A 24,674-nucleotide genomic window follows, 5' to 3' on the forward strand; every position below is an offset into this window, starting at 1 on the left:
CGGAGGCCAGGGGCGGTCCTGAATACTTATGGGGGCCGCTTGTGATTGAGGAGCGTGCTGACCACAGGTCCAGGCTCGCTGCTTACTCTTCAAAAATCGATATACTACGATGGGATTACGATTCCATCAGCGGTTGAACGCATGATCCAGTCTATTATCCGCTAGCTGATGGAGGAATTGTAGGTGCTTGTTTAAATTTTCAGTGGAATTCTAGGGCGCAATGCGCTTGGTTACAGCAGAACAAGGATTTCCTTAAATGGCTCGCGACAGGACAAATGTGGTATATGTTGGACCCTGAGCGTGATGTTCGAAATGATCCGGCAAAGAAATAGGTGCGTGTATTGCGCACAGCTGACCCTACGGGAAGTGGCACCTATGATAAAAGGAGGTAGATATGCACAAATATGGGTCCGCTTTTCCATGGACCGATCAAAGCGCTCGCCACATTTTGCTGCGCTTTGCCACATCTCCCGCCTATTTGAACCACGCCTGGCGCGTCCCACATTTTTGCCTTCCTTCACCCCCACTTTCACATCATAAAGCATTCCAACAGTCACGCCCTTTCCCAAATCACGGAATCACAACCTTCCAGATCATCCTTGTACGATCGCAAGCCCGAGACTACACCGAGATCTACAATGTCTAACGGAGCAGGGATCACACCTCCTCTGAGGTTGAAGAACCGACGGCCCTCATCGGAAGAAACACCATCGACCGTGATAGGGCCGGTTCAAGGCGAGAAAAGGCCTCCGCCTATTCCTCCGAAAGATAAGCTTCGACGCGGACAATCTCTCCAAGAGAACCCGAAGCTCTATCCACAGGAGCAATCGTATGTCTCTGAAGCCCCGGGCAATGTTGCCTTCAATCGTGAAGGGCAGTCCAGGTCATCGGTCCCAACGCCAGCGAGGAGCGAGGATCCTCGCTCATCTCTACATGGATCGGGCAGTCGCAATGTTCTACAGAAGAGACGTCCTTCCGAACTGCCCCCTCCTTCGAGTTCGTCTCGCGCCGATACGAAAGAGCCCCAGTCCTGGTACAGAAAGGCTCAGCCGGACAATTGTGAGGGGATATCCATAGTATTACAGACTGACGCTGACAATCGTGCAGCAGTCAATCCATACCTTCCCAAGCGATCTAACTCCGCCAAAGAACTCCTTCGACCTCCAGGCTCTACCTCACTGGAAGACCAAGCTCATCCTAACCCCCGAGAAGCCGCTCGCGTCGCCGCACGATATGCGATGACGAGAGATCTTCGGCGTGCTCAGTCCTTGAAAGAGAAAAGAAGCACTGCGCCGACCACTGCACAGTCTACTAGTCTCGACCAGCTAGCTCCGCAGAATCGGGACAAGCCTCTTCCCGCTCAACCCAAGAGACATGGCCATCGCCATGCGGATTCCGACCCCGGTATTACCGCGGCCACATTGGAGCTTCTGACCAGCGACGTCGAACCATTGAGGCGTCGATTGGACACGACACCTGGTGCCTACGGTGAAAACCGTAAGACGGTAGGATCCATATACAGTCAAGACTCTGCCGCGTCTGAGAGTGTGTTGGCCGTCAGCGCCCAAGAGCAGAGCGCGGACGGCCACCGGATAAGCCACCACCCTTCCAACAGAGCTTCCTCACCTACGGGTACGATAGTCACTGGGCGGGTGGAGCCGCCCGAAGACGACGCAGAGACGGTTCGGCTCCGGCGGCGCAGATATTCGAAGCACGGGTCGGACTATTACACCGACTCGCACTGCAGCGTTGGCGGGGGACAGAGTCCCATGACTCCTGTAGATCCGGGTTTCAATATTAAGTCGGGCAATTTGGATGAAGTCTTCCCGTCCATCCTCAAACCATACAGGCTGATGCGCGCCTTGCCCAAGGACGATTTCGAGTCGCTTTCCCGCCTTCCTGCGTTAGCTGAGGTATTCGACGGCTGTCTAACGACGGTCATAGGCTACCTCGGCGGAGTCCCTCAAGAGGTCCAAGCCACCACGACGTATCAGAACGCCTTGAGCGGGCTACAATTCTCCCGGAATATGTTCATGGCTCAGGTGGGCGCTCTCAAGACAGACTCGGTTCGTCAGAGTATCGTGACGGTCCAAAGCTGCGATGATATCGTCAGCCTAACGGAGGAGCTCCTTGATGAAACTATGCGAAGCCTGAGGGGGTTGTTGGGCGTCGTAAATGGCGTTATGAACGAAGAACCGGGCGACCTGGACTCGCTTCTGGAGGAGACAGCAGACACGGAACCTGCTCGGGACGACTCTTCAGTCGACCAAGACGTAAAGGTTCAAGAGGGCGTGGCTGGCACCTCTACCCACACCTTGGCAGTGCCCAGAATATCAGTGGCATATGCAAGCACCGTCACCCTCGCCGTTCCAGACGATACTCACCAGGCCGAATGCGATCCTAGCGCTGCAGAGACACAATCGACCACTGACACACTTCGCCCCTCCCATGCGAAGGGCAAGATGAAGGAAGAACGGCCGATATCGTTGGCATTCACAGACGACATGTCTGTCATATCCACCGAAGCAGGAGACGAGGTTCCTGCTCTGCCAGCCTCGGTGGCTGGATGGCGAAATAAAGCCTTTGGCGCGCCTCTCTTAGGTCTCAAATCATCCCAGTCGACTCTAGCACTCAAGACGAGCAAGGCGACGCCGAATGGCATTCGATTCTCGTTGTATCAGTTCCCGAATTTATTCACCGCCGACGGTGACATTGCAGAACTCGCCATTGCCAACGGGGACATCACGCTGGGTGACGACGGTTCGGTAACAACCGCTACCTTCCCTGCTCTCGTGAGGGTACTCACGTCGACCCGGGACCTTGTCGATTACGACTTCAACGAGATATTCTTCTTGGCTTTTCGCTTGTTTTCAACGCCGACCCAGCTGTACAACGAACTGGTCCAGCGGTACTGCGTTAAACCTCCGCCTGGGTTAGCAGGGAGCGAGTTAACGCAATGGAGAAAGAAAGCTAGGGCGACAAAGCTCCGTGTTGCACGCGCCCTCCACTCGTGGGCCGAGTTCTATTGGAGGGCAGAATACGACAAAGACATCACGATGAAGCTGGTCAACTTCGCTTTCGGCAGGATCTCCAAGGACTTCAGGGAATCATCGAAGGATCTGGTGGATAGCTTGCACAAATGCGCTTGTGCTCCGTCCGTATATAAAGGCCGCCAGCTTCAAGTCAATGTCCAGGCGCTGGAAGCGACTATGAATACGGATATGGCACAGGAGCGATTCCCCGGGTTTGGCGGACTATTCGCCAAAGGACACGTGTCCAACATTCCTGAAACCTCGAACATTCATCCGTTCAGCAGCCCTCGTGCCAATCAAGAGCTCGCGGAACAGCTCACTGTATTGGAGTCATCTTTGTACAGAGCCGTAGACCCGTTCGATCTCCTGCGATACAGCGTTAAGAAGGAATCCCTCCCCGCGGAGACTAGGCAGACAATAAAGCGGGTGACGGACTGCTCCAACGCTTTAATGGAATGGACGAAGCAGACTATCAGGGCAGCAGAAACCCCTGCTCAGATGGCTGAGATATACGAATTCTTTGCTCTACTCGGCACGGTAAGTACACGAACCAGCCGCATCTTGGTGTCTCGATGCTAATACTCTGCGGTGCTAGAATTGCGTGAAGTTACGGAACTTTCAATCTGCCATGTCTATCTGGGGTGGCCTCAGCGCTCTCCGGCAGAAGGAACTCGCGGATATTATGAAGGTGAGTCCATGTAGGCGAGAGCGTGAGTTTCAGGTGCTGAGTGTGACGTTCCCTTCGGCCTAGCTCGTGTCCGTCACCAGCCATAATTATTTCGCTTCTATGGCCCGTCTGTTCGGCCACGGCCTCAAGCTGACCGACTATATCGAAGCCTTGAATCGGGAGAACAGGCCTGCGGTGCCGTACCTAGGTAAGAACTTGCGCATTCTTACCAGAGTCATCGGTATTGATAGCATGTCACCAGGGCTCTTTGCGAATGACCTAGTGCGCATATATGAACACCCGAAGTATAGCACCGAGCCGAGCGAGAGCGGGGAAGAGATGATCAATGTCCTCCGTCTCAGAGGCATTGCGAGGGTCTTCAGAGGTCAGTCTTCTACGCAGTCGTCCCTGGATGAGCTCTGACCGGTTTGGTAGAGATCGAGAAGTACCACGTTCCGTACAAGCTGCACGCGAACGAGAATATCCAGCAGTATCTCGCTAGCGTGCTGGAGCAATATAAACCTGACGAGTCGTCCTAGGTTAACCCTGGACACGATGCGTGGTATGTTCCCCGGCAAAGCTATATGATAGTTGCTGACTCTGGTGATAGTCCTCTTGAGGGAGTTGTGCGCCACTGCTCCTTCAGGACCATGCCATTTCGCGATGGCTGCACTATAGCGAAAGAAACTAACTTTTCTTTTTCTGCACTCTGGAGGTGAGCGGCACCGATTGCTCACGGGTATGCACTATCTGACTGTCTGTCTGAAAGTCCTTCCTCGACTTCATACACACCACGTTCCTTATTTTATTCCAATATCTATGTCAGGTGCTACGCTCTTTTTGCCTTTCTGCTTCTGTGTAGCCATAGTATCTATGTCTTATTTATTGCCCGAGCAATTGACCTTACAGGTAGATACTAGGCCATCACCGTTGTTTCTGTCAGTACACCACATATTACCGAAACGTTCCTTCCCTCTTGTAGCATAGTCGTCCGAATGTACATCACCAATCCGCCAATGCAATCATACATATGCCAACGGGAAGCACGCCTCGGACTTCACCTGCAAGTTGTTTTGTGGCATAACATAGGTGGTGCATACATGGACGTATGAAGGTAAGTGCCGTAAACCGCTCATATCAACTCAGCTCCCCTCATGCGCGCGCGGCCTCGATCCTCCGTCGGGCGACCTGTCGCCGATTCAGACCAGCAAGAGGGGACGCAACCTCCTTGTCCTTGGCGCGCTCAACTTCCTCATCCTTAGCCGTCAGAATAACCTCGATGTGGCAGGGATGACCGAGGTAGGGGTTGATACGACCGTGCGCACGGTATGTGCGGCGGCGGGTTTTCTAATATAGTGATTGAGATATGAAGTTCTTACCCAAAGGGAAACAAGACGTACGGGTGCTTGCTGGACAACAATGTTCTTGATGTACAGATCCTCAACGTCCAAGCTCTTAGCATCGGCATTTGACTCGGCGTTCTTGAGGAGGCGGAGGATGAATCTGACAGACTTCTCGGGCCAGCGACCTGTTCATTATGTCCACCTTCAATACATCTGATCCGAAAACAGTTCAAGCAGCCCACACACCCTGAGTAGCCTTGAATTGCTTTGCCTGGCCCGTCCGCCCGACACCGCCAGAGAATCTCCGGAAGGGAATAACCTGCTTGTGCTCCTTCACGTCACCGAGGTAGGCGTACGCCTTCGTGAGCTTCAGACCTGCGATATCCCGACGTCAATCCCGCCCCTCGCCTCTCCCATTTCCGACATATGCTCACCAGTAAGGGCAGCAGCCACCTCCCGCATGTTCTTGAAGTGGGTACGGAGGTACTCGCCGCGCGAGCGGGAGGCTACATAAACACGCTCTTTAGCATCATCTCTGGGTCATTTCTGGGGCTAGAAACGCACTCTTTTCGGGGTTGGTGACAGTGGGAGCGGCGGCATAGCGAACTGGTGCATGTTAGCAACATAATTCAGCACCGAAACGCACAGAGTACGCACCCATCTTGAAGTCTTGAAGCTGCTTACCCTATTGGCGGTAGTACTAGTTGATCATAGGTAGTGGCTGAAACCTTGCCGCGTGCGACGTTACAGTTCCTCGGCAAGTCCCGACCACTGGCAGCCGGAGGCGCCCGTCCCCTGCGTTCACGCCCGCATGACTTCGTTTTCCTGGCTGTCCGACACTGTCTCAGTTCTGAAAAGTGCAGTCTCTTAACTACCGCTAACGATGCGTGACGGTATGTCTTCTGTGGCATGGCAGATAAACGTTACAAGTCTTCCGTCGTGCACCGCTTCCTGCGGAAGTCTTGGATACTTGGCTCGTGTTGTTCTTATATCGTTATTACAGCACCCATGTCACGCACTCTTACTGATTGATATGCTATGACCCTATGCGACTTTCCACGAGGACTTCGACCCAGCGTTAATATTTCCGCCAATGTGGGTCCATAAGCACTACCATTTTCACTTGCCACCTCTGGCCGCTGCAGGATGGACACTTCCGGGTACAATTCGTTCTCCTCCGGCATCGGTGTGGTAAGCAGCCTGATGAGCATCGCTTGTCTGGTGACTGCACTGCGATATCGAGGACACCTCCCGGAAGCCAGGCTGATTGACCTTCAGCGCCTATTAGACGATGTAGACAGGATTTGTGAAAGAGATTATCATTATGTCGGCCTTTCGGTGCCTCACAGCATCCAGCACCGGTTGAAATGGTCAGTGCACGAGTTTGCATTCTCCGACGAGATTCGGCTGTCATTCAAGACGAGATTGATCAGTGTATATGAAGCAGCACACGAGTGCCGGAGAGACAGCGCTAGAGCAATAGGTGTCTGGGCGCAATACCGAGCTTGGTTTAATGGGCTCTCGGGAAGGATAAGCGACGTGATGGACGAGATCAAGGCAGTCAGGCGAGATTTGCTGGTGCGTAACTGCACACTCCTACTTGAAGGGCGCAATTAGAGTGCAACGCGATGTTTATATAGCTGCTTATCAGTGCTCCTGCACGTCCACGCTGGATATCTAGTGCTGTCGTTTCTGAGCAGCTACAGGATTCACTTCCTCTACACTTACCTATAGAACGGCATGCCGAGACCGCTATCCCATCCCATGGCTTGGACCAAGCAAACGAGCCGTTGACGCTACACCATATACATCTCATGACTTATCCCGATCCTCTATCAATGCCATTGGGGCCATTGCTGGTGTCATTCGATGAACTTATAGCTCGGTTCGATGCTCCGACAAGTTGTAGCGCCGAGGGAACATCGGCTCTAAAGATCGCTCTGACTGTGCCATCCATCGATGCCATGGGACTTGATCACATCTGCGAAGGTTTTGACATCAAATTCATGGCCAGCCGGAACGCGAATGCACCGAACGTTGTACTGAATGACATGTCCCTGGAGACGGCTTTATGGCAGAACGGTGTATTGGTCTCTCAGATCACGAATGAACTCGTGGAAGACGAGGTCCGGCCGACTCTCGCAGGTTCGACTGGAAGTCAACGGCGAGTGGCGGTGGCGACGTCTATTCGAGGAACAAATAGCTTGAAGTCGTGCGTACTAACGAGTCCTGGCTCAAGTAAGCCGACCTTCGCATCTGTTGCAGAGGCATTCAATCTTAGTACCATCTGTTCACAGCTAAGGAGGTCCAGATATTGCAAACGTTGTGCATCAAGGCTCAACCGATCTGCTTCATAGTATACGATGTAGAGCAGGGTTTAACACCTGCCGCTGCACTCGTCGGCCTGAAACGTTGCGGGCCTCTGGATCTCAGTTCCCTTCTCACGTCCCGTGACTGGCGCCTTCACACAGCAACTTCTAGTTCCCCTCCCGTTCCAGGAGATGCCTACCCGTGGTTTGCTGATCCTGGCGCAGTCGAATGTGCATCTGCACCTGACGGGGATGTCCATGCGCGCCCTTCTTGTCCCCATGTCAATGATGGAGACTTGGGACGACGAAAGAATGAGAACGGCTCTTCGGTGACCCGGCAACGTGAGCCATCGACTCGTAACTTTAGCTATGTCTCGTTGTCACTCATACTTGGAAAAAGCCAATCCCGCTTCCGCGCCATCACCAGTCACATCGGAGCCGTTGCGTTCTGGTGCAGACGAAGACCTTCCAACATCCGAGTGGAATGAGGATACTCAAGCGAGGCCTGCTAGAATCCATATAAGTGATGCGGGCTTGAGACGAAGGGTCAGCTGGGCAACCTGGCAATGTGAGTTAGACGATCGCCGTAGTCATAGATTGCTCGCGGTCACTGATAGTCACTTGGAAATAGCGCATCCTGATTTCCCGCCATCACCAGCACAGTTAGGGTCGTCGCTTCCTAAAGCGCATTATCCTTTAGTTTCTGCTGGAGCGCCTTTCGATCGAGATCGTTTGCTGGAGTTTGACGTGGAGACAGAAGAATACGAGCAGCTCCTTGGCCCACGCTCTCCTTTGCTCAACTTCACGGACACAATAAACCAGCAGTTTGTACAGGGATTGGAAGAGGGCTCGAGCCGACGAACGACTGTGGTCGGCTCTTGGGAATCTCGGGAACGTGAGTCAGATTCCGCACTTTTAGTTGTCTGGCTGCCGCTCATACGTACTCGGGGACAGCGGATCCCCCTGTCTTGCCGTCACCAGCTGAGCCTTGCCGCATACCATTGCCTCCTTCCCCTTGATGGATCACGATAAATGGTCCCCTGCTGAAGAGCGAAGTCTTAAATCTACCGCCAATGGCCCTCAACCACGTGTATTGTGTAGCAGTGCACACAACTGTTACATTACCACCTTGATACCGTTTCGAGAAGTAAATGCCATCCGTCGATTAACCCAATAAACTGCATGATAGAGTAAGGTGGCCTAGTGTGTCTCTTCCGGTTCAGCACGTCTGTCTCCCTCCTGCTCCTGCTCCTGCTCCTGCTCCTGCTCCTGCTCCTGCTCCTGCTTCGGATCGTTGGCTTTCTGGGCTTCTAATCCATATACCAAACCAAGTGCAACCCTCGCCGCCGCTCGTCTTCTCTCGTCCTCATCATCCATCCCAGCGATCTCCTCCTTCATCACCTGCAATGCACCAACGACCCTCGATAAATCGAATGCCGACATATCGTAGTCCTGTCCACTATCCGACGATCCAGGCATTGACTCAGGATTGCCCTCGCTTGACGCGAGGTCCATCGAGGATGGGAGGGAACCGAAGATCCGTCTGGAAGTAGCTTCTATCTCAGCTCGCGACGGCAAATCCTCATCACCCTCGTCGTTACCCCAGTCCGGCTTGTCGGGGCCTCCCTCTCCCAAGTCTGAAGCTAACGAACGGTATGATGCCCCGGTGTGCATGGGGACGAGGCGCTTTGCCTCGAAGCTCGTAGACGCGTCGGAAGACTCCCCCGCATCGAACTCCGTTGGTGCAGAGACAGACACGAAGGCGCTGAAGTCGTCGTCGAAGCCAGAAAGAAACTCGCCGCCGTCCGCCGCAAGCACCAGATCCTTCTCCACTTCTGCAGCATGAGACGGCCAGGAAGAGTGTGTCTTGGGTGTGTGCATCCCACTGAGAGATCCTGTATCAATGCTATCGAATGTTGTGAGGAACTCGGCCTTGTTGTCATCGTTGGCCTCTTCAGATGGCCATGCAGAATCGCCCGTGGGCGTTCGCCCAGCACTGGTAGATACATCGGTACTCCAAGGATTGTCTTCTTCCAGCCATTTAGCGAGATCTTCCATCTCTTTCTTCATTCGCGTGTCCTGATCCTCTTGCGTATCGTCCGCATTCAGAAGCGACCGGAGGCCGTCGGCCTCCTCATCTCTGCTTGCTAATCCGAGCAGGTCGTGAGCACGGCTCTTGCGGTCTCGAGTCGCTTGTGTTTGGACCATGGATGGCCACATTATGGTGCTCAGTGCATCTACGACGCGTGGAAGCCCTGGGATGCCTGGGAGAGGGGTGTTTGAATGTTGGGTATCGTAGACTACAGGATATGAGACGAACCTGATTCACGATGATCAGTGAGGGCGTCATCCGAATGCGAGGCGCTCGAGTCTCCGTTGATGAATTCAAAGCCATGACCCGCGATAAATTCGTCCACTCCTTCGTCCGTGTCAGTCCCAGTCTGGGACTCGCCACCCATACGGACAGCAAGGGACACTTCGGGGTCATGGTCCTCCAGTCTCTTCGCAACTAGTGGAACTCGTTCCTTGTAAGGCTGTAGAAGGTATCCGTGAAGAATCGATTGCATTCAGGTTGAGTATTGGACGTACCTCGCCGTGTGCCCAGACGTAAATGACCGCCGGTACTCCTTCAGCATGATAGGAGCTCCACTGCTCGAAGGCAATCGGCTCAAAATGAACGTCCGCCGTGTAATACCTGTTCGTTATCGTCCAAGGCACTGGGCCTTCTTCGGGCACCTCGCTCGGATCGTCGGAGAGCGCCTTGAGGCCTGTGCGGTTTACGATCAGAGCCCTGTGGTAAGCCTGCTGGGAGACGTACGTCCGATAAACTTGCGCGCCTGCTCGGTGGTGGATGAAACGGTCAGGATGCGACAGGCTGCAGTGTCCGACATGGCATGGATTGGAATGGGAAAGAGTCCGGAGGCTGTTGGGCGAGGCGTTTGCCTTTATGGGGTCGCTTCAGGCGCCGATCGTTTTGATGGCGGGACGCCTGCTTTGATCCGCAATGCTGCAGCGTTTCGACGCGTCTGCTGCACTGGCAAGGCCTCTTTCACGCTGGATACTCAGCTCGCGCGTCGCATCTCCCAACAATATCGTCATTTCACGGGAATGGCAGGGACAAATGGGTGTACGCCGTCCACGTACACCGTGATTGTCCGCGACCAGGAATTTCGCCTCAGCAAGCGGCAGATCGAGTTCGACAGCCCGAATTTCTTCACCTCCTGTTTCCTTGGAAGCTTCCAAGAGTCATCGTCCAAGTCGGTGACTCTAGATCGCAATCCGCAACTATTCGCGATTATTCTGGAGTACCTGAGCGGGTACGAGATATTGCCATTGTCTGCCTGCGATAAGATGGATGTCGCGTACGTGACGCGTAACTTGCTCGTGGACGCGGATTTCTACGGATTGACGCGTCTGCGGAGGCTCCTTACCGCGCCGAGCCTCCCACCGTCTTTGAGCTTGGAGTGGGCAGGTCTGGCGCGTCAAGTGGTCACTCTCCCCGAGGTTATAAGCGAGCATCTACCACCAGGCATCGAGTATGTCGACGGTGCCCTCTACTCTGAGCATCATGGCAACCAGTTGCCCGTCCTTGTCTCAGCCAGAGATGTTCCAATACGGTAAGCATTCATGGAGCTCTTCTAGGTCTGAGGTTCCTGTTGATAGTCCCGCTAGGCTGTCCGCCTCTCGTGATATAAAAATACCCAAGAGCGAGAAGACAAGTTTCAGAATTGATTATACGGGCTCACAAGAAGGCGGTATGGCTACGTCCGTCAAACATCCCCCTACGATCCTAGCAGAGTCCGTTTTCCAAGGGGGGAAGATGTGTATCGATGACGATGTCCTCCTCCTCTCAGACTTCTCCTACTGGTGGCATGACCCCAGCAGTGCCGAGTCCTCGAAGGCCTCCTTATCCCTGTTCAATCGCCTATCTCCGCTCACTATCGAGCCCTCTAGCCGCCCATATGCCCGCTATGAGGGCGTCCTCTGGGCTGATGAGGTCCTGTTCACGATAATTAAACGAAGCTCAGATGCAGGCGACCCTGTTTTACACATCAAGCTCGCAGACCTGAAAGCTCGGACAAGGGGCGCAGTTCTTTCTGAACTCGTCCCGGCAAGCTCGCGATGGAAGCATAACTAGGGTATCCCTGTCTAGACCATGAAGCCTGGTACGCTGTTCTCTGGCTTGTAATGAATCCCCCCGATGATTGATTACTCCTCCTTGCAGTCTCGTCATGGAATACCGCATTGTGAAATTCGATTTATCCTTTAGTCTCATATATACCTCAATCTCCAGGACGGAATACCTCATTGTTCACGAAATTGACGCACCGTTTATCACCGGCATACCCCCATAGCTTTTATACCTACGTTGATCAGATACTGCTGTATTGTCCGGGAAGTACTGTTATTGGTCGGGATCAATGGATTTCGCTTGCATATCCATGAAGAAAACCAGATGCACTCAAATCATCATTTTGTGGCAAGCCGCCACAGGATCCTCATTAGGCTGCCGGCGGCATTTCGTTACGGACGTTACGTGGTCACTACGCCGACTATAGGTGCCTCAACCGACTGCCTTCACGGCGTCATTGACTGCTTTGCACTTGTTCAGCCATAATGGAGGCCTTGTTCTTTAATGTAAGGGTGCAGTGAGGTGCTTGTCTGTTGTTTTGTATTCATCCTCTCGTACAGGTCTCCAACGGTTTCTTGGAGGGGATCCTCAGGGGATACAAGGCCGGTATCCTTACCCAGAGTCATTATTCGAATTTGACACAATGCGAGACGCTGGACGGTGAGTTGCTGCTATTGGCGTATACAGCGGACTATATCCTGAAAACCATCGGGGGCAGACTTCCGGATGCAGCTCTCAGCGACCGACTACGGCAACTTCCTCGCAAACGAGCCCTCCCCCCTCTCCACCTCGACAATAGCGGACAAGGCGACGCAGATCCTTGTAGACCAGTTCAACTTCATCCGGACGAACTCTGTGGAGCCATTGAGTACTTTCCTGGAGTATATCACGTACGTCCCCGCCAGTCTGACCGCCCTTGGATGACCCGTTCAAAACTCCGCAGCTATGGCTACATGATTGACAACGTCGTGCTCCTGATAACTGGGACGCTACATGAGAGGGATACACACGAGCTTTTGCTCCGCTGTCATCCGCTTGGCGTGTTTGACACGATGCCCGCATTATGTGTAGCGACGAACGTGGAGGACTTATACCGGACAGTACTCGTCGAGACGCCTCTAGGTCCGTCTCTCTCCCAAAATAGTTATTGCTCTATTAAATTTGGCTTTCCTCAGCTCCCTACTTCATTGATTGCCTTTCCGCCTCCGACCTCGACGACCTCAATATCGAAATTATCCGGAATACCCTGTATAAGGCATACCTTGAGGACTTCGACAGGTTCTGCAAGACCCTGGGTGAACCCACGTACGAAGTTATGCATCGCATCCTCTCTTTCGAGGCTGACCGGCGGACAATCAATATCACGATCAACTCGTTTGGGACAGAGTTGTCGAAAGAGCAGCGTGCAAAGCTGTTCCCTACGATCGGAAGACTATACCCCGAAGGCAACAACGCCCTCGCGCGGGCAGATGACATCGAACAGGTCCGACAGGCTTGCGACTACATCCCGGAGTACAAGACGTTCTTCGACTCTGGTCCTCAAAGCGCACCCAGGGCGAATGGCAACGGCGCACAGGATGACCTGTTCAATGAGGAATCCTCAGTGGCCGCTGACTTGGAAGACCGCTTCTTCCGGCAAGAAGTCCATCTTAACAAGCAGTCGTTCCTGCAGCAGTTCCAGTATGCTGTGTTCTACAGCTATTTCAAGCTGAAGGAGCAGGAGATCCGGAGTATAACGTGGATTGCGGAGTGTATTGCGCAGGATGCGAGAGACAGGATCCAGGACTTTATACCTATCTTCTAATTGTGCGGTGTGTCTATTTACCTGTCTGATATGGATTGTTGCGTTGTTTCTTCTTCAAGCCTGGTGGCCTTGCCCTCGGCACCTGTCGGGTCGCTGCATCGAGAGAAGTGATCACAGCAAGACGCACAATGTACCTCTAGCTCTACAGCCAGCTGTTCAAGTCACACCATACGACTTACTGATCGGTGATAAGCCCTCCTTGAATAGCGCAGGGCGGTCACGATGTGATCCATTACGCCATACTCCAGCTCGTGATATGGCTTCTAATAACAGAACGGGTCTCTTCAAAGGCCAACAGGTATCGTTCAATCTGCACCCTAGACTTGACATCCATGTCGTCTATCGAGAAAGAGACGGAGTCCCAGGTGGTTATCGAGAGCGCCGACCAGGAGGCAGATCGCCAACTCCTGAGGAAAGTCGACCTACAGTGCGTGGTCCTGACTTGTTCTGGTACCCTATATTACTGACAATGTAGAACCAGCCTACTTCCCATCTTGACGGGTTTGTTTGTGCTGAGCTTCATGGACCGGTGAGTTGAACTGATGCCGACGCTTCCATTGTACTGTTAATTCTGCTATCAGCACGAACATCGGGAATGCGAAGTAAGAGAGTTTCTCCGCAACTTGAGATCTCCTGACGTACATTCATAATCCTCACAGACTGGACAACCTCATAACTGTACCGACATCGTTACCACCCGCCTTTCTTTGGCTTAACCCAATCACAACAGGATTTGCACCTATCCTCTTCAGGTTACAACAACGCACTAGCGGTGTACTTTGTTGCATATGTGCTTTCAGAGGTTCCCTCTAATGTATGTGATTCACCACATCCGACTTGCAGATCAACCTGACAAGCGAACAGATCATGTTGGTCCTCATTCTGGGCAACTGCAATGTAGTACTGATATATTGGTAGCCTCAAACGGTTTGATCCACAATACTGGCTGCCCACATTGACGCTGTCTTGGGGACTGGCGACCATCGGACAAGGTCTCATAACCAATCAAGCAGGACTGTTTGGTATTCGCTGCTGTATGAGGTACCCACACATAGCTCTTTGTAGAAGCTGATTGGTCGCATCTCCCACAGTACTTGGCGCTACCGAAGCCGGCTTCTTCCCTGGCGTTATTTATCTCTTTTCAGTTTATTATCGCAGGTGAGTCATACAAATCACAGCAACGGAGCGGTACTAATAACGATTTGAAGACGGGAACGTCATTGGCGTGTCGCCGTCTTCTTCGGCGGAGCCGCTCTAGCTGGGGCATTTGGAGGTTCGTCTGCACCTCACATACATAGACTCGGCCAAGAGAACATCCTCCACCAGGTGCGCTGGCATACGTTATCGGTCTCATAGACGGCGTGAGCGATCGCTGGGGATGGAACTGGTGCGCCAGATTTCATAGCCCTACTCGGCCGAAATATAAACCTCTAATGCAAATCGAAGGATATTCGTTATTGAAGGCCTAATCACCATCGTCTTCTCCCTGCTGGCCTTTTTCATAGTGCCTACTTGGCCCCATTCAGCTAAATTCGTATGTAATACATGCTATAATGCTCCGATTTCTCTCGCTGTTGACGTGCTGCCCTGTAGTTGACCAGCACAGAACGCGAACGTCTGCTTCTGCGATTGCAAGAAGATTCAGATGCCGCAGACCGAGAACGCTTCAGATGGCTCTACGTCAGGCAGGCTTTCACGGATCATCTGGTGTGGGGATATGCTTTCCTATTCCACGGGTTCTCTTTTGCCATGTATACTCTGAGCCTGTTCATGGTCCGTTCTGCACCTTACCAATCTTCAGTTACTGACCCGTGCGCGCAGCCCACCATCATCGCCGGATTGGGCTTTGCTGCATGGAAAGCTCAGCTGTAAGGGAAGCATATTCGTCCCCGAACGTTATGCTGACATGCGAACGTCAAAAGGATGTCGGTGCCTCCGAACGCCCTGGGCGCATTATCCATCTGGGTGTCTGCTTGGGCATCCTCCCGTTATGAAATGCGTGCTCCCTTTATTCTTGCGGGTGGCGTAACCGCAATACTAGGCATGTTGCATTTCATCACTTTTCGGTCACAGTTTGCAATTGCATCCGTCCTAAATTTATCATAGGATATATTATTACAATTGTGACGCACACAGGTTAGCCAGCGGAACGCCGTTCCTCGAGTCCTGACTAACAAAGCTCCAGCGGGAGCTCAATATCTCGGAGTCCACCTTGCGACTGCCGGGATCTATACAGGCAATGCATTGCTATTTAGGCAAGTGTCTTGTCGCATTTGAGACGCCGGTAAGCTACCTCGGTATTGATGGTTACGGGTATCATTGTTTGGATAGTTGGCCTAGCGGGAATGTATCTGGCCAGACGAAACGTTCAGTCGCGGTTGCGATACAGATCATGATTGGCGACATCGGTGCCATTGCTGGCGTACTCATCTATCGACCCAGTTTTGCTGCGCATCTGTATCGGAAGGCACAAATCATAACTATTGGCTATCTGGCCTTCTCCATGGCTGTGGCCACTTACCTGTGGGTTTGGATGTCACGGGAGAACCGTCGCCGGGATCGTCTTCCGAGGCACTTGCAAGGAAGGCACCCGGAAGATGCTAATGGGCAGATCCGGGCGGGAGACAGAGCCTTGGACCATCGATACCAGACATGACTGCAGGAAAGTGAGTATTTTGCATGTGCCAGCAGTAGACCATTGCTCAGATGTCGAAGCAGTCTCGACTGTCAATAGGGAGCTTTATTGTGTTGTTCTGATACTTGATATGTCTCACCCGCTGTCGCGAATGCCACATTAGTGCTGTGAATTTCGTCGATTCGCCCAACGTCTACATCTGCCGCCGTGAAGACGACCGTGGAACGTGCTCATTATGACAACTGATTTGGACGCGTGACGTCACGCGTCGTACTGGCATCGCGAAACCTCGCAAAGCAAGCACGAATGTTGGCGACGTGCGAACGCGCTCTAACGTTATGACAGCCAAGGCACCCGTTGGCACACTCATCGTTTCCTGGCTTCTTCTCAGTGATTTTAACTTCTTCCTAAATAGAGCTGCAGCGATAGCGCCGATGGCGCCATCGCTTCAGCTTGTTGCGCCAAATGCCTCCTGATAAAGGAACGCCGGTATGCCATAACAAGTTCCGCCAGAGCTTAGCGAGCGTCCTGGTTTCCTTCCCTTGGGCCCATGTCGTCCATCGAGAAAGAGACAGAGTCCCAGACGACCTCCGAGAGCGTCCATAGCAATGCAGATCGCAGGCTTCTTGGGAAGGTCGACTTACGGTGAGTGTGTCGAGCTGTTGCTTTTGTATGGAGTGTCGACAACTTTGAATTGGAACTAGTCTTCTGCCGATATTGACCGGGCTATACCTTCTAAGCTTCTTGGATCGGTGAGCATGTCTGCAGCTTCCCGGACCCTCTGGCTCACTCTCCTTGCGCCCAGTTCGAACATCGGAAACGCTAAGTAAGACATATTCATTCGAGTTATAATGCATGCTAATGCACTCCCAGACTCGATGGTTTGGCCGCTGTGAGTTACCTCCTCCACAGTAGAGAACATGTCCTTAGTATGGCCCGTTACAGGATTTGCACCTGTCTCCTTCTGGGTATAACAACGCCCTTGCTGTTTACTTCGTTGCGTATGTTATATTCGAGATCCCCGCCAATGTGAGTGATGCAGCGATGCCCTGGCATGCGACTAACGGAGCGCCCGGATAGATAATGTGAGTAAGATTTTTCAGAGTGCGAGTAGTTTATGACCCTTCATCAGTCTCAAGCGGTTCGATCCTCAATACTGGCTGCCCACCTTAACGTTAGCGTGGGGAGTGGTTTCCGTAGCTCAGGGCCTCATAACCAACCAAGCAGGACTGTTTGGCATCCGTTTCCGTATGTGATGTTCGAGGCCACTTGTTATATACGCTGACAAACGTTACACATGTTGCAGTGCTGGGTGCTACAGAGGCTGGTCTGTTCCCTGGTGTTATTTATGTGTTCTCCGTGTATTATCGACGGTAGGAGCCCGTCATCCTAGTCTGCGTCGCGACATTGATGTTGTTACACGTAAGGCGAGAACGCCACTGGCGCGTCGCCGTGTTTTTTGGTGGTGCTGCTCTTGCCGGGGCGTTCGGAGGTATGTAACTGTTGTACATGACTGACACACTCTAATCCGCATTCTGCAGGGGTATTGGCGTATCTTATCGGCCTAATGGACGGCGTGAGCGGCCGCCGAGGCTGGAATTGGTATGCAGGATCGTTCTCTCAGTCAATACTAATGTCATGACGATAATACTCTTCAGGATATTTATCATCGAAGGCATTATTACAGTCGTTGTTTCCTTAGCAGCCTACTTCATCGTGCCTACTTGGTCCACCAAGGCCAAATTCGTATGTGATATGTTGTTTGCCGTCTTCCGCTGGATCACGTCGGACTCTGCTGTAGTTGACGGATATCGAGCGCGAGCGGCTTCTAGCTAGATTACGCGCCGACTCGGATGCTGCAAATCAAGAGGGCTTTGACTGGACTTTTGTCCGACAAGCCTTTACGGATCATCTCGTCTGGGCATATGCTTTCCTGTTCCATGGTTTCTCATTTGCATTGTACACCCTAAGTTTATTTCTGGTATGTGAACCGTACTGCGATAGACCTGGTCTCTGACTGTCCCCGGCAGCCGACTATCATCGCTGGATTAGGTTTCGCCGCATGGAAGGCTCAGCTGTAAGGAACCTTTACTATGCTCAGGAACTTCTCGATGATACGCAGCGGCTGTAGAATGTCGGTACCACCCAATGCCTTAGCGGCATTCTCGATTTGGGGTGCTGCTTGGGCGTCATCGCGCTATAAGATGCGAGCGCCTTTCATAATCGGGGGAGGTATCGTCGGGATTATAGGTGCGTCCAGGTGAGGACTTGTAGTGGGCGAACATTGACTGGTTCTCACCTAGGATATGTCGTCCTCCTTGCTACGAAGACACGTGAGTCAATGGATATTATTAAGGAGATTTTTCTGACCGGTTTCACGTAAATCAGCTGGTGCACAATATGCTGGTGTTCACCTTGCAACCGCCGGAGTTTACACGGGAAATGCACTGCTACTGAGGTCAGTGCTCCCTCTCCAGGATTTCCCACCCTTGGGTTTTTCTGTGACTAACGGATTGATTGCCATGCCAGCTGGCCCAGTGAAAATGTATCCGGACAGACGAAACGTGCCGTGGCGGTCGCTATGCAGATCACGATCGGCGACATCGGCGCCATTGCAGGTGTGCTCATCTACCGACCTAGCTTCTCCGCCCATCTCTATCGCAAACCGAATATAATCACCATCGGCTATCTGGTGTTCGCTATTGCTGTCACAACATACCTTTGGGTGTGGATGGCGAGAGAGAATCGTCGGCGGGATTGCCTGATGCAGCAGTCGAAGGAGAGTTTGCCCGATGACGAAGAGAGGGTGCGATTGGGAGATAGAGCCATAGACTACAGATATCAACTTTGAAGAGATTACGAAGATGGCGGAATTCTGTGATGGTCAGGGCCGCACATATGCATCGGTGATAAATAATGTACCTATAGCGTGCATAAACTCCGGCTGCATATGATGAGGTCGAGAGCGAATGCCTTCGATAGCAAGCCAGCTATCATATCATATATCAAGTCCTATGGGGAGACACCGATGAATGTATCTAAAACGAGTGCATTGCAGCGTGAGTTGACTATGTGCGTGTAACCTGTGCTATGATGATGACCTATGTGTAACAATGATATGCAGATGATAATAATAATAATGACATGCGAAAGACTCGTTCATTCCTCATCCTCTCTGTAGCTAACCCTGCGTTTCTTGCCTCGTGGGCCTTTCTCTTGATATTCGTCGTCATCTCCTTCACTGTAGTCCTCATCCGGAACGTCGGGTCCATATAGATGACGACGCTTCTCGAGATCCACCTTCCGCAGATCGCGTAGATTGTTCGTCAGTGACTTGTGGAATTCATTCTGATGCGCCAAAGGCCTCAGACAATCATGCGACATAAAGACCAGTGCCACAAACCTTCGGCAAGCGAACCTTCGTTCCAGGAGCAGCAGCTCTTTCAAGTCTCTTCTTCTGTTCCTTGTACTGAATCTCGATTAACATGGGAAGAGCCGGCAGACTTAGAAGACACACCTTCTTCTTCTCTTCCCCAAGAATGATAGACAGATGCTTGATCCACTGCTGTAAATTCGACTCCACCTTCTTCTTCTTGGCTTGCACTTTGAGGGCTCTAGAAATGGTGGCATCTTGTTCGGCGATGGCCTCATCGTCAGAGTCAGGAACCACGTATGACTTCACTGAAGCAGCAGCACTCCGGCGTGGTCTCTTCCTTCCCCGAGGACTGTGTGCCTTGCTGGGAGACGAGGATGTAGATGCGATGAAGCTGCTCGGTGACTCGGACTTGACTTTCACTTTCTTTCCGGAAGACTTCATCTTGTCTTGAGCGATGTGATCCTCTTCAGTGAAGTAGAACTCCGCTCCTTGCTGGATCTCATGATACAAAGACCAATTCTAAGATTGAAGTTGCATGGGTCACAGCAGCACTTCCATAAGGGAATAGTACAACGCACTGGAGCCCTGCCAAGCCGTTGCAATATCTTGAAATGCTTCAGGGTGATAGGTACACGATACTGCGAGCTGAAGGGATCGGGATCGCCATACCCATAATCCGGCTGCAGAACCTAGGCGAGGGTCAAAGGGATAGCTCCCAAACGGATACTGACTTACTACTACATTGTCATTGATCACAGCGTGCAGAACGAAAATCGCGGTGACCGGACTGCGATTCCCAAAGAACGTGCGTATCCACCTGCCGACTTGCATGGCGTCTGAACATGCAGCTCAAGCATTAGCTTCAACCCAACAAGGCACGGTGCACCACGTACCTGCAGGATAACTCAGCTTTCCGGTGCTATCGGAAGAGCCGTAGTGGTGATAACGTCGACGACCTGTCCTTGTCGGCGCAAGTTCGTCGTATTGTATCATTGTCGTCAATGTATCTTGACCGATACGACCCTGCACCAGGCAGTATCAGCACCTTAAGCTGTTCCCGGCGACGTGCAAGCTCACAAGGTCCAGATCAGGTGCATCTGACGCCTCGTCAGCTCGGCTGTGGTCTCTAGTACCATCCCCGTCTTGACTTTCTTCGTCGTCCATGTCCGCGTCAAGCGGGGCTATCGTAGCTTGCACGACACCACTTGGTACTTCGGCCTGTGATGCAGCAGCCCTATGCCGGGAAGCCCCGCTGGACCACCTGCCCAGAGGATAGCGCGTCACAACGAAATCACGACATAAGGTCGCTTCGTACGCCGCGCAGGCTTTCTCATCTCCTGCAGGAGGGAGGTCTTCCAGGCGGATCTGGTATCGTTCCGGCACAACTGTAGCAATCGTATCCTTGAGCCATTCATGGTCGTTGACCAGCTTCTTGAGCATCTTCCCCTGACCCATCCAAGAGTTGAGCAGATACAGAGAACAACGAAACAAACAAGCCCGAACCTTGCAATTAATCTCCAAGCACTTCAGCGTCACATCCTCCAGCAGGGACTTAATTCCCCTCGAGTCCAGCCCTACTTCTACCTTTGCATACTCCATGATTGGCGTATACCGCTCCACAAATGGGTTTATAAGTACATCATAAATATCCTTCCTTGATAATGGTGTCAGTCCTAAAGCGTCGAGCTTGGTCTTTAATGTAGCAGGCGTGGTATGTGCGAGGCAATTGTCCGAGAGAAAAACAGTAAGAAGCATAACTAGGCGGACCGTAGGGTCATCAGAGGGATAGTCGGCCCACAGTTGGCGTAGGACGTTAATGGTATAGACGGAAGTGATGCATCGCGTGTTGACAAACATCTAGCAAAATGAATGCAACGTCAGTGGCACTACTTCGGGTTTAATGACTCCCGCATGCCTTGGTCAATTCACGGACAACATCACTATTTGTCACTGCTTGAGACAAGATGATATGGCTTAGAGCATATATGCATACCTGAGCTCGAAAAGCAGATCACCGGACTTGTCCAGCTGCTTCAGCGCGGTATACGCGCCTTCGTTTGCTCTCGCCTCCATGCACACCTCCGCTGCAACCGTTCGGCTTAGGAACATCCTGTACTTACGAGATTCAGAACCTGGAGATATACACAACAAGGGAAGTGTACTTGGAATCAAGCCGGCAGAGTTCCCGGACATTTCGAACGATCTCGTCGGTGCGATTCTCACTGTTGAGATTGGGTCGCTCAAACATCTTACGGAAAACGAAGTCTCGGTACTTGGCGTAGCGTCAGAGGAGTCATTACCCGGAAGAGATCCTAGCACGTACTTTGCTATCCATGTGGAAGCCGTTGGCCTCGGCATAAGGGAGCAAACGGGGTTCGATAGCCAGAGCTAGGGGGAATGAGACCATAATTGGATCCTGACCCATTAAGTTAGTCGCAGTGGAATGGATTATAAGCACCAGGCGGTTGATACCTTATTACAGAAGGGCATGAACTAGAGCGATCGGGTGAGAATGGATTCCGAGCAGACGCCCTAGAAGACGTGCCTTGTACTTCTCAATGATATCCCGTATCTCTTCCCAGCGGATGCTTTTGAGATTCGTAGGAAATCGGCTCTCGGTTAGAAATGACTGGAATATGGATCAGTCATCCTCCCCCTTCCCGACAGGTATGTCCCCATATATATCAGCCGCCACTGTCATGAAATAACTGAAGACTTGAAACGGCATCGATCGGACCCAGGTCGTCTTAACAAAGTGGGCCTGTGTGCGGAAGTAATGGTGTATTGCTACCTGGACTAGGTAGCGAGACAGATATGCGCCGCAGCTGAGCAGGATCTGCGGGGCATGTCAGACAATGAGGGGTCGGCGCCGCCACCGGCGCCAGCGCCAACGACTGCAGCACGTACGTCGATGACCTCCTTGCTCATCAGCTTCCCCCTCCCAAAGGCCCAGAAGAAGGCCTGCATGGTGCCATGGCGGGTGAGGAAGTAGGTGGCTCGGACGTATGGGTCCTGCGAGAACTGGTAGAACCGCTTCGAAACGAGCGTAAAGGTCGTTGGGTCGTCCAATTCGACCAGAATAAGCTGGAGGATCTCGTCTTCGATTGCGTAACAGATTAATTCTCGCACTTAGACGTTACCGCTACGCAGGGCACTCACCACAGAGGCGGTCCATCTATCCAGACCGAACGACCCACAGGGTACACCGTGGCAGCTGACGACGGACGAGAGGGCGGGCGGGCAGACTATGCGTCAAGAACGGGAGAAACGACGGCACAGAAGGCGGTGGTGCGAGTGAGCGTCGGAAACAAGATTGGCGGGAGGTTCGGACTTCAAAATAGGCGTCCCCGGCATGAGCGTTCCGCCAAGCCACAGCTGTCGAGTCCGGTCACAGCGGGGTCACGGCGCAGCGCCACCACGTCTTTGCCCCTGGCCATGGTCGGGATGTTACCTGATATATCCCACATACGCCGGTTAGAGGAGGCCGGTGCTATACGGAGTAAAAGTCAATTAAATTATACGCGCGTAGTCTAATACATGAGGTCTATGTGGAGCTTTAGAAGCTGCTTTTATAGTAGCCGCGCCATATGTGCCAGGGCATCTTCCAATCTCTCCGCTGCAGCGACGCATCGAATGCATTGAAATTCGCCGCTTCCAGGCGCGAGAGATAAGATTGTACCGGTATCTGCAACGACGACTGCTGTGAGGGACTGACACAGAACGTGATAGTAACGCTGTACTCACGGCGGCTAAGAACACTGGCATCGCCTGCTTGGGCAGCCCCGCGTCCTTGAACATCTCTCTGGCCGTGATGAGGTGGTCGTTTGCAACTGTTGCAAATTCAAATACTGCGTCGGTCAAGCCAGATGCTTCGGGTCCCTTGCGGAAGACCTCCTCCTGATTCACCTTATGCCTTGCTGTTATTTCCGCCGGAATAATCATCCGACCCTTGGATGCGTGGAACGGGAGAGCCCTAAGCAAAGTCGAGAAGCTCTGCGCAACACCAAGATGGGATGCCGCATGAGAAAATGTTGACGACTCATTCAGCGACAGTAGTGACAAGAGGAGGTAAAGCAGGGTCGAGCTTGTAGACTCCGCGTGAGCTGTCGCACTGTCCACCGTCAAGTGAGTGGGCGCCTGAAGTTCATTTTCCTAGAAGCCGGACGATCTCAGCTCAGCTCACAGCATGCCTTGATGGCTCAGGATAGCACCAACCCTTGCATCAATTATACGTTTCAGATGGTAAGTTGGCAAATGCGCTCGACGCGAAGCATCATGTAGGGCTAGCGCAATAGGATGATGTGGCGATCTGTCCTATCCAGGCAGCAGCGGTCAGCATACAAGGTCCTGAAGTTCGGAAGTCACGCACATCACCAATTCCCTTTACGGCGTCTCTCCAAAACTGAGTTCTCATCTTCCCTATCATTGAATTTGACACCGACTCTTGAAGCATAGCAAGCTCGACCTACGGGCTGTCATCTCCATGAATGGCCATTATCCGGACTCGACGCGTACGCACGTAGAACGCCCGCAGTGCCAAATAACCTCCTCGCAAGTGTTCCGGGTAGAACGGGGAGATGAGGAAGGATTCATAGTCGTGTTTTTGGACCAGGTTTCTGCAATACGCGATCGGATCCTGCACGACATCAGAAGCGGTCGTGCCCGAAGTGCTGAGCGAACGCAGACATCTATCATTTCGAAAATAGAGTATTCTGAGGCAAGGCACTCTACGCCGTCGTGCGCATCGTATGCCGCCTTGCATTTTCCCTTGACGCGTTACGTCTGATGTTCTTGTTGAAGTTCAAGTTGTCAGAAGAGGCGCGTCGGGCGATGCGGTGACCTCAGAGCCTGCCCCGGCAATTTCCGATCAGATGATTGTCGAGTTGTCGATCGTTAACTTGGTTGCTCTCGACAGTCAACACCGGCTGCAGCATCTTCTAGGTCGTTGCTGGCATCCCCGCCGGCGTCGCGGATGGGATTATTGGAAACTCTCCGGTTGTACGGCCTCTCTGTTGCGAATCTTCCGCGTCCATGTTACTTGGATCACTCCCGAGAGTCAGGATGAAAGTGACCTCTCTAGGCTGGCTGCGTGTCAGGCACTGCCAACGAAGTCCCTGCCAACGGTGTCTTTCTCGGAGTTTATTCTTCGTTGCGACTGTTGTTGTCTCTTGTACTGGCGGTATGCTGGCTGTACTGGACCGTACTGAAAGTCCCTTGGCCTTCGTTGTCTTGTCGAAGCGGGTGTGTCTATGTGCTATGCGCCCCCGCCTGTGCGTTCCCGCTTTACCCCAATAGGATGCACCGAAGCAACAGTGTCTTGTACCTTTCGCATAGCTTCATTCTATAGAGAATGAGCCCAGGGCCCCACCCTCCGCC

The 24,674-nt window shown here is 52.5% G+C and overlaps 9 protein-coding genes across 9 annotated transcripts; 5 read left to right on the forward strand and 4 right to left on the reverse strand.

The window, feature by feature from the left end:
- Positions 1-638: 638 nt before the first annotated feature.
- Positions 639-5,548, forward strand: GLOTRDRAFT_139024 (ras GEF; the record flags this gene model as incomplete). Its single annotated transcript, XM_007868552.1, has 11 exons — positions 639-1,059; positions 1,108-3,569; positions 3,628-3,720; positions 3,784-3,907; positions 3,962-4,084; positions 4,135-4,261; positions 4,310-4,414; positions 4,469-5,046; positions 5,100-5,227; positions 5,289-5,417; positions 5,477-5,548. 6 exons carry the CDS (start codon positions 639-641, stop codon positions 4,236-4,238), a joined length of 3,327 nt encoding a protein of 1,108 aa, XP_007866743.1. The 3' UTR covers positions 4,239-4,261; positions 4,310-4,414; positions 4,469-5,046; positions 5,100-5,227; positions 5,289-5,417; positions 5,477-5,548.
- On the reverse strand, positions 4,852-6,052 carry GLOTRDRAFT_106141 (ribosomal protein L22; the record flags this gene model as incomplete). Its single annotated transcript, XM_007868553.1, has 6 exons — positions 4,852-5,046; positions 5,100-5,227; positions 5,289-5,417; positions 5,477-5,548; positions 5,607-5,648; positions 6,049-6,052. The coding sequence occupies 6 exons, from the start codon at positions 6,050-6,052 to the stop codon at positions 4,852-4,854; spliced, it is 570 nt and encodes a 189-aa protein (XP_007866744.1).
- A 954-nt stretch (positions 6,053-7,006) lies between these two features.
- Positions 7,007-8,419, forward strand: GLOTRDRAFT_139025 (uncharacterized protein; the record flags this gene model as incomplete). Its single annotated transcript, XM_007868554.1, has 5 exons — positions 7,007-7,280; positions 7,340-7,693; positions 7,752-7,919; positions 7,983-8,246; positions 8,306-8,419. The coding sequence occupies 5 exons, from the start codon at positions 7,007-7,009 to the stop codon at positions 8,368-8,370; spliced, it is 1,125 nt and encodes a 374-aa protein (XP_007866745.1). The 3' UTR covers positions 8,371-8,419.
- Positions 8,396-10,245, reverse strand: GLOTRDRAFT_139026 (uncharacterized protein; the record flags this gene model as incomplete). Its single annotated transcript, XM_007868555.1, has 4 exons — positions 8,396-9,615; positions 9,672-9,885; positions 9,941-10,119; positions 10,170-10,245. 4 exons carry the CDS (start codon positions 10,240-10,242, stop codon positions 8,552-8,554), a joined length of 1,530 nt encoding a protein of 509 aa, XP_007866746.1. The 3' UTR covers positions 8,396-8,551.
- Positions 10,246-10,417: 172 nt separating this feature from the next.
- Positions 10,418-11,769, forward strand: GLOTRDRAFT_139027 (uncharacterized protein). The gene is made up of 3 exons (XM_007868556.1): positions 10,418-10,968; positions 11,024-11,517; positions 11,577-11,769. Exons 1-2 carry the CDS (start codon positions 10,460-10,462, stop codon positions 11,487-11,489), a joined length of 975 nt encoding a protein of 324 aa, XP_007866747.1. The 5' UTR covers positions 10,418-10,459; the 3' UTR covers positions 11,490-11,517; positions 11,577-11,769.
- A 117-nt stretch (positions 11,770-11,886) lies between these two features.
- Positions 11,887-13,340, forward strand: GLOTRDRAFT_76946 (ATPase, V0 complex, subunit D). The gene is made up of 5 exons (XM_007868557.1): positions 11,887-11,989; positions 12,044-12,143; positions 12,202-12,373; positions 12,427-12,605; positions 12,659-13,340. The coding sequence occupies exons 1-5, from the start codon at positions 11,969-11,971 to the stop codon at positions 13,285-13,287; spliced, it is 1,101 nt and encodes a 366-aa protein (XP_007866748.1). The 5' UTR covers positions 11,887-11,968; the 3' UTR covers positions 13,288-13,340.
- A 279-nt stretch (positions 13,341-13,619) lies between these two features.
- On the forward strand, positions 13,620-18,773 carry GLOTRDRAFT_76951 (MFS general substrate transporter; the record flags this gene model as incomplete). Its single annotated transcript, XM_007868558.1, has 17 exons — positions 13,620-13,714; positions 16,627-16,674; positions 16,728-16,748; positions 16,796-16,814; positions 16,868-16,951; positions 17,003-17,007; positions 17,055-17,170; positions 17,229-17,295; positions 17,350-17,414; positions 17,464-17,524; positions 17,581-17,668; positions 17,724-17,903; positions 17,953-17,999; positions 18,054-18,172; positions 18,226-18,255; positions 18,311-18,380; positions 18,452-18,773. 17 exons carry the CDS (start codon positions 13,620-13,622, stop codon positions 18,771-18,773), a joined length of 1,437 nt encoding a protein of 478 aa, XP_007866749.1.
- Positions 18,774-18,885: 112 nt separating this feature from the next.
- GLOTRDRAFT_139030 (uncharacterized protein) lies at positions 18,886-22,473 on the reverse strand (the record flags this gene model as incomplete). Its single annotated transcript, XM_007868559.1, has 14 exons — positions 18,886-19,270; positions 19,326-19,391; positions 19,440-19,817; positions 19,877-19,987; positions 20,034-20,134; positions 20,192-20,321; positions 20,376-20,744; positions 20,802-21,155; positions 21,214-21,238; positions 21,292-21,408; positions 21,461-21,570; positions 21,622-21,714; positions 22,206-22,396; positions 22,458-22,473. The coding sequence occupies 14 exons, from the start codon at positions 22,471-22,473 to the stop codon at positions 19,082-19,084; spliced, it is 2,250 nt and encodes a 749-aa protein (XP_007866750.1). The 3' UTR covers positions 18,886-19,081.
- A 381-nt stretch (positions 22,474-22,854) lies between these two features.
- Positions 22,855-24,060, reverse strand: GLOTRDRAFT_42633 (uncharacterized protein; the record flags this gene model as incomplete). The annotated part of the gene is made up of 5 exons (XM_007868433.1): positions 22,855-22,983; positions 23,043-23,450; positions 23,514-23,612; positions 23,668-23,763; positions 23,818-24,060. The coding sequence occupies 5 exons, from the start codon at positions 24,058-24,060 to the stop codon at positions 22,855-22,857; spliced, it is 975 nt and encodes a 324-aa protein (XP_007866624.1).
- Positions 24,061-24,674: the final 614 nt, after the last annotated feature.

The sequence above is a fragment of the Gloeophyllum trabeum genome (assembly GCF_000344685.1).
Source record: "Gloeophyllum trabeum ATCC 11539 unplaced genomic scaffold GLOTRscaffold_00008, whole genome shotgun sequence".
Lineage (NCBI taxonomy): Eukaryota > Fungi > Basidiomycota > Agaricomycetes > Gloeophyllales > Gloeophyllaceae > Gloeophyllum > Gloeophyllum trabeum.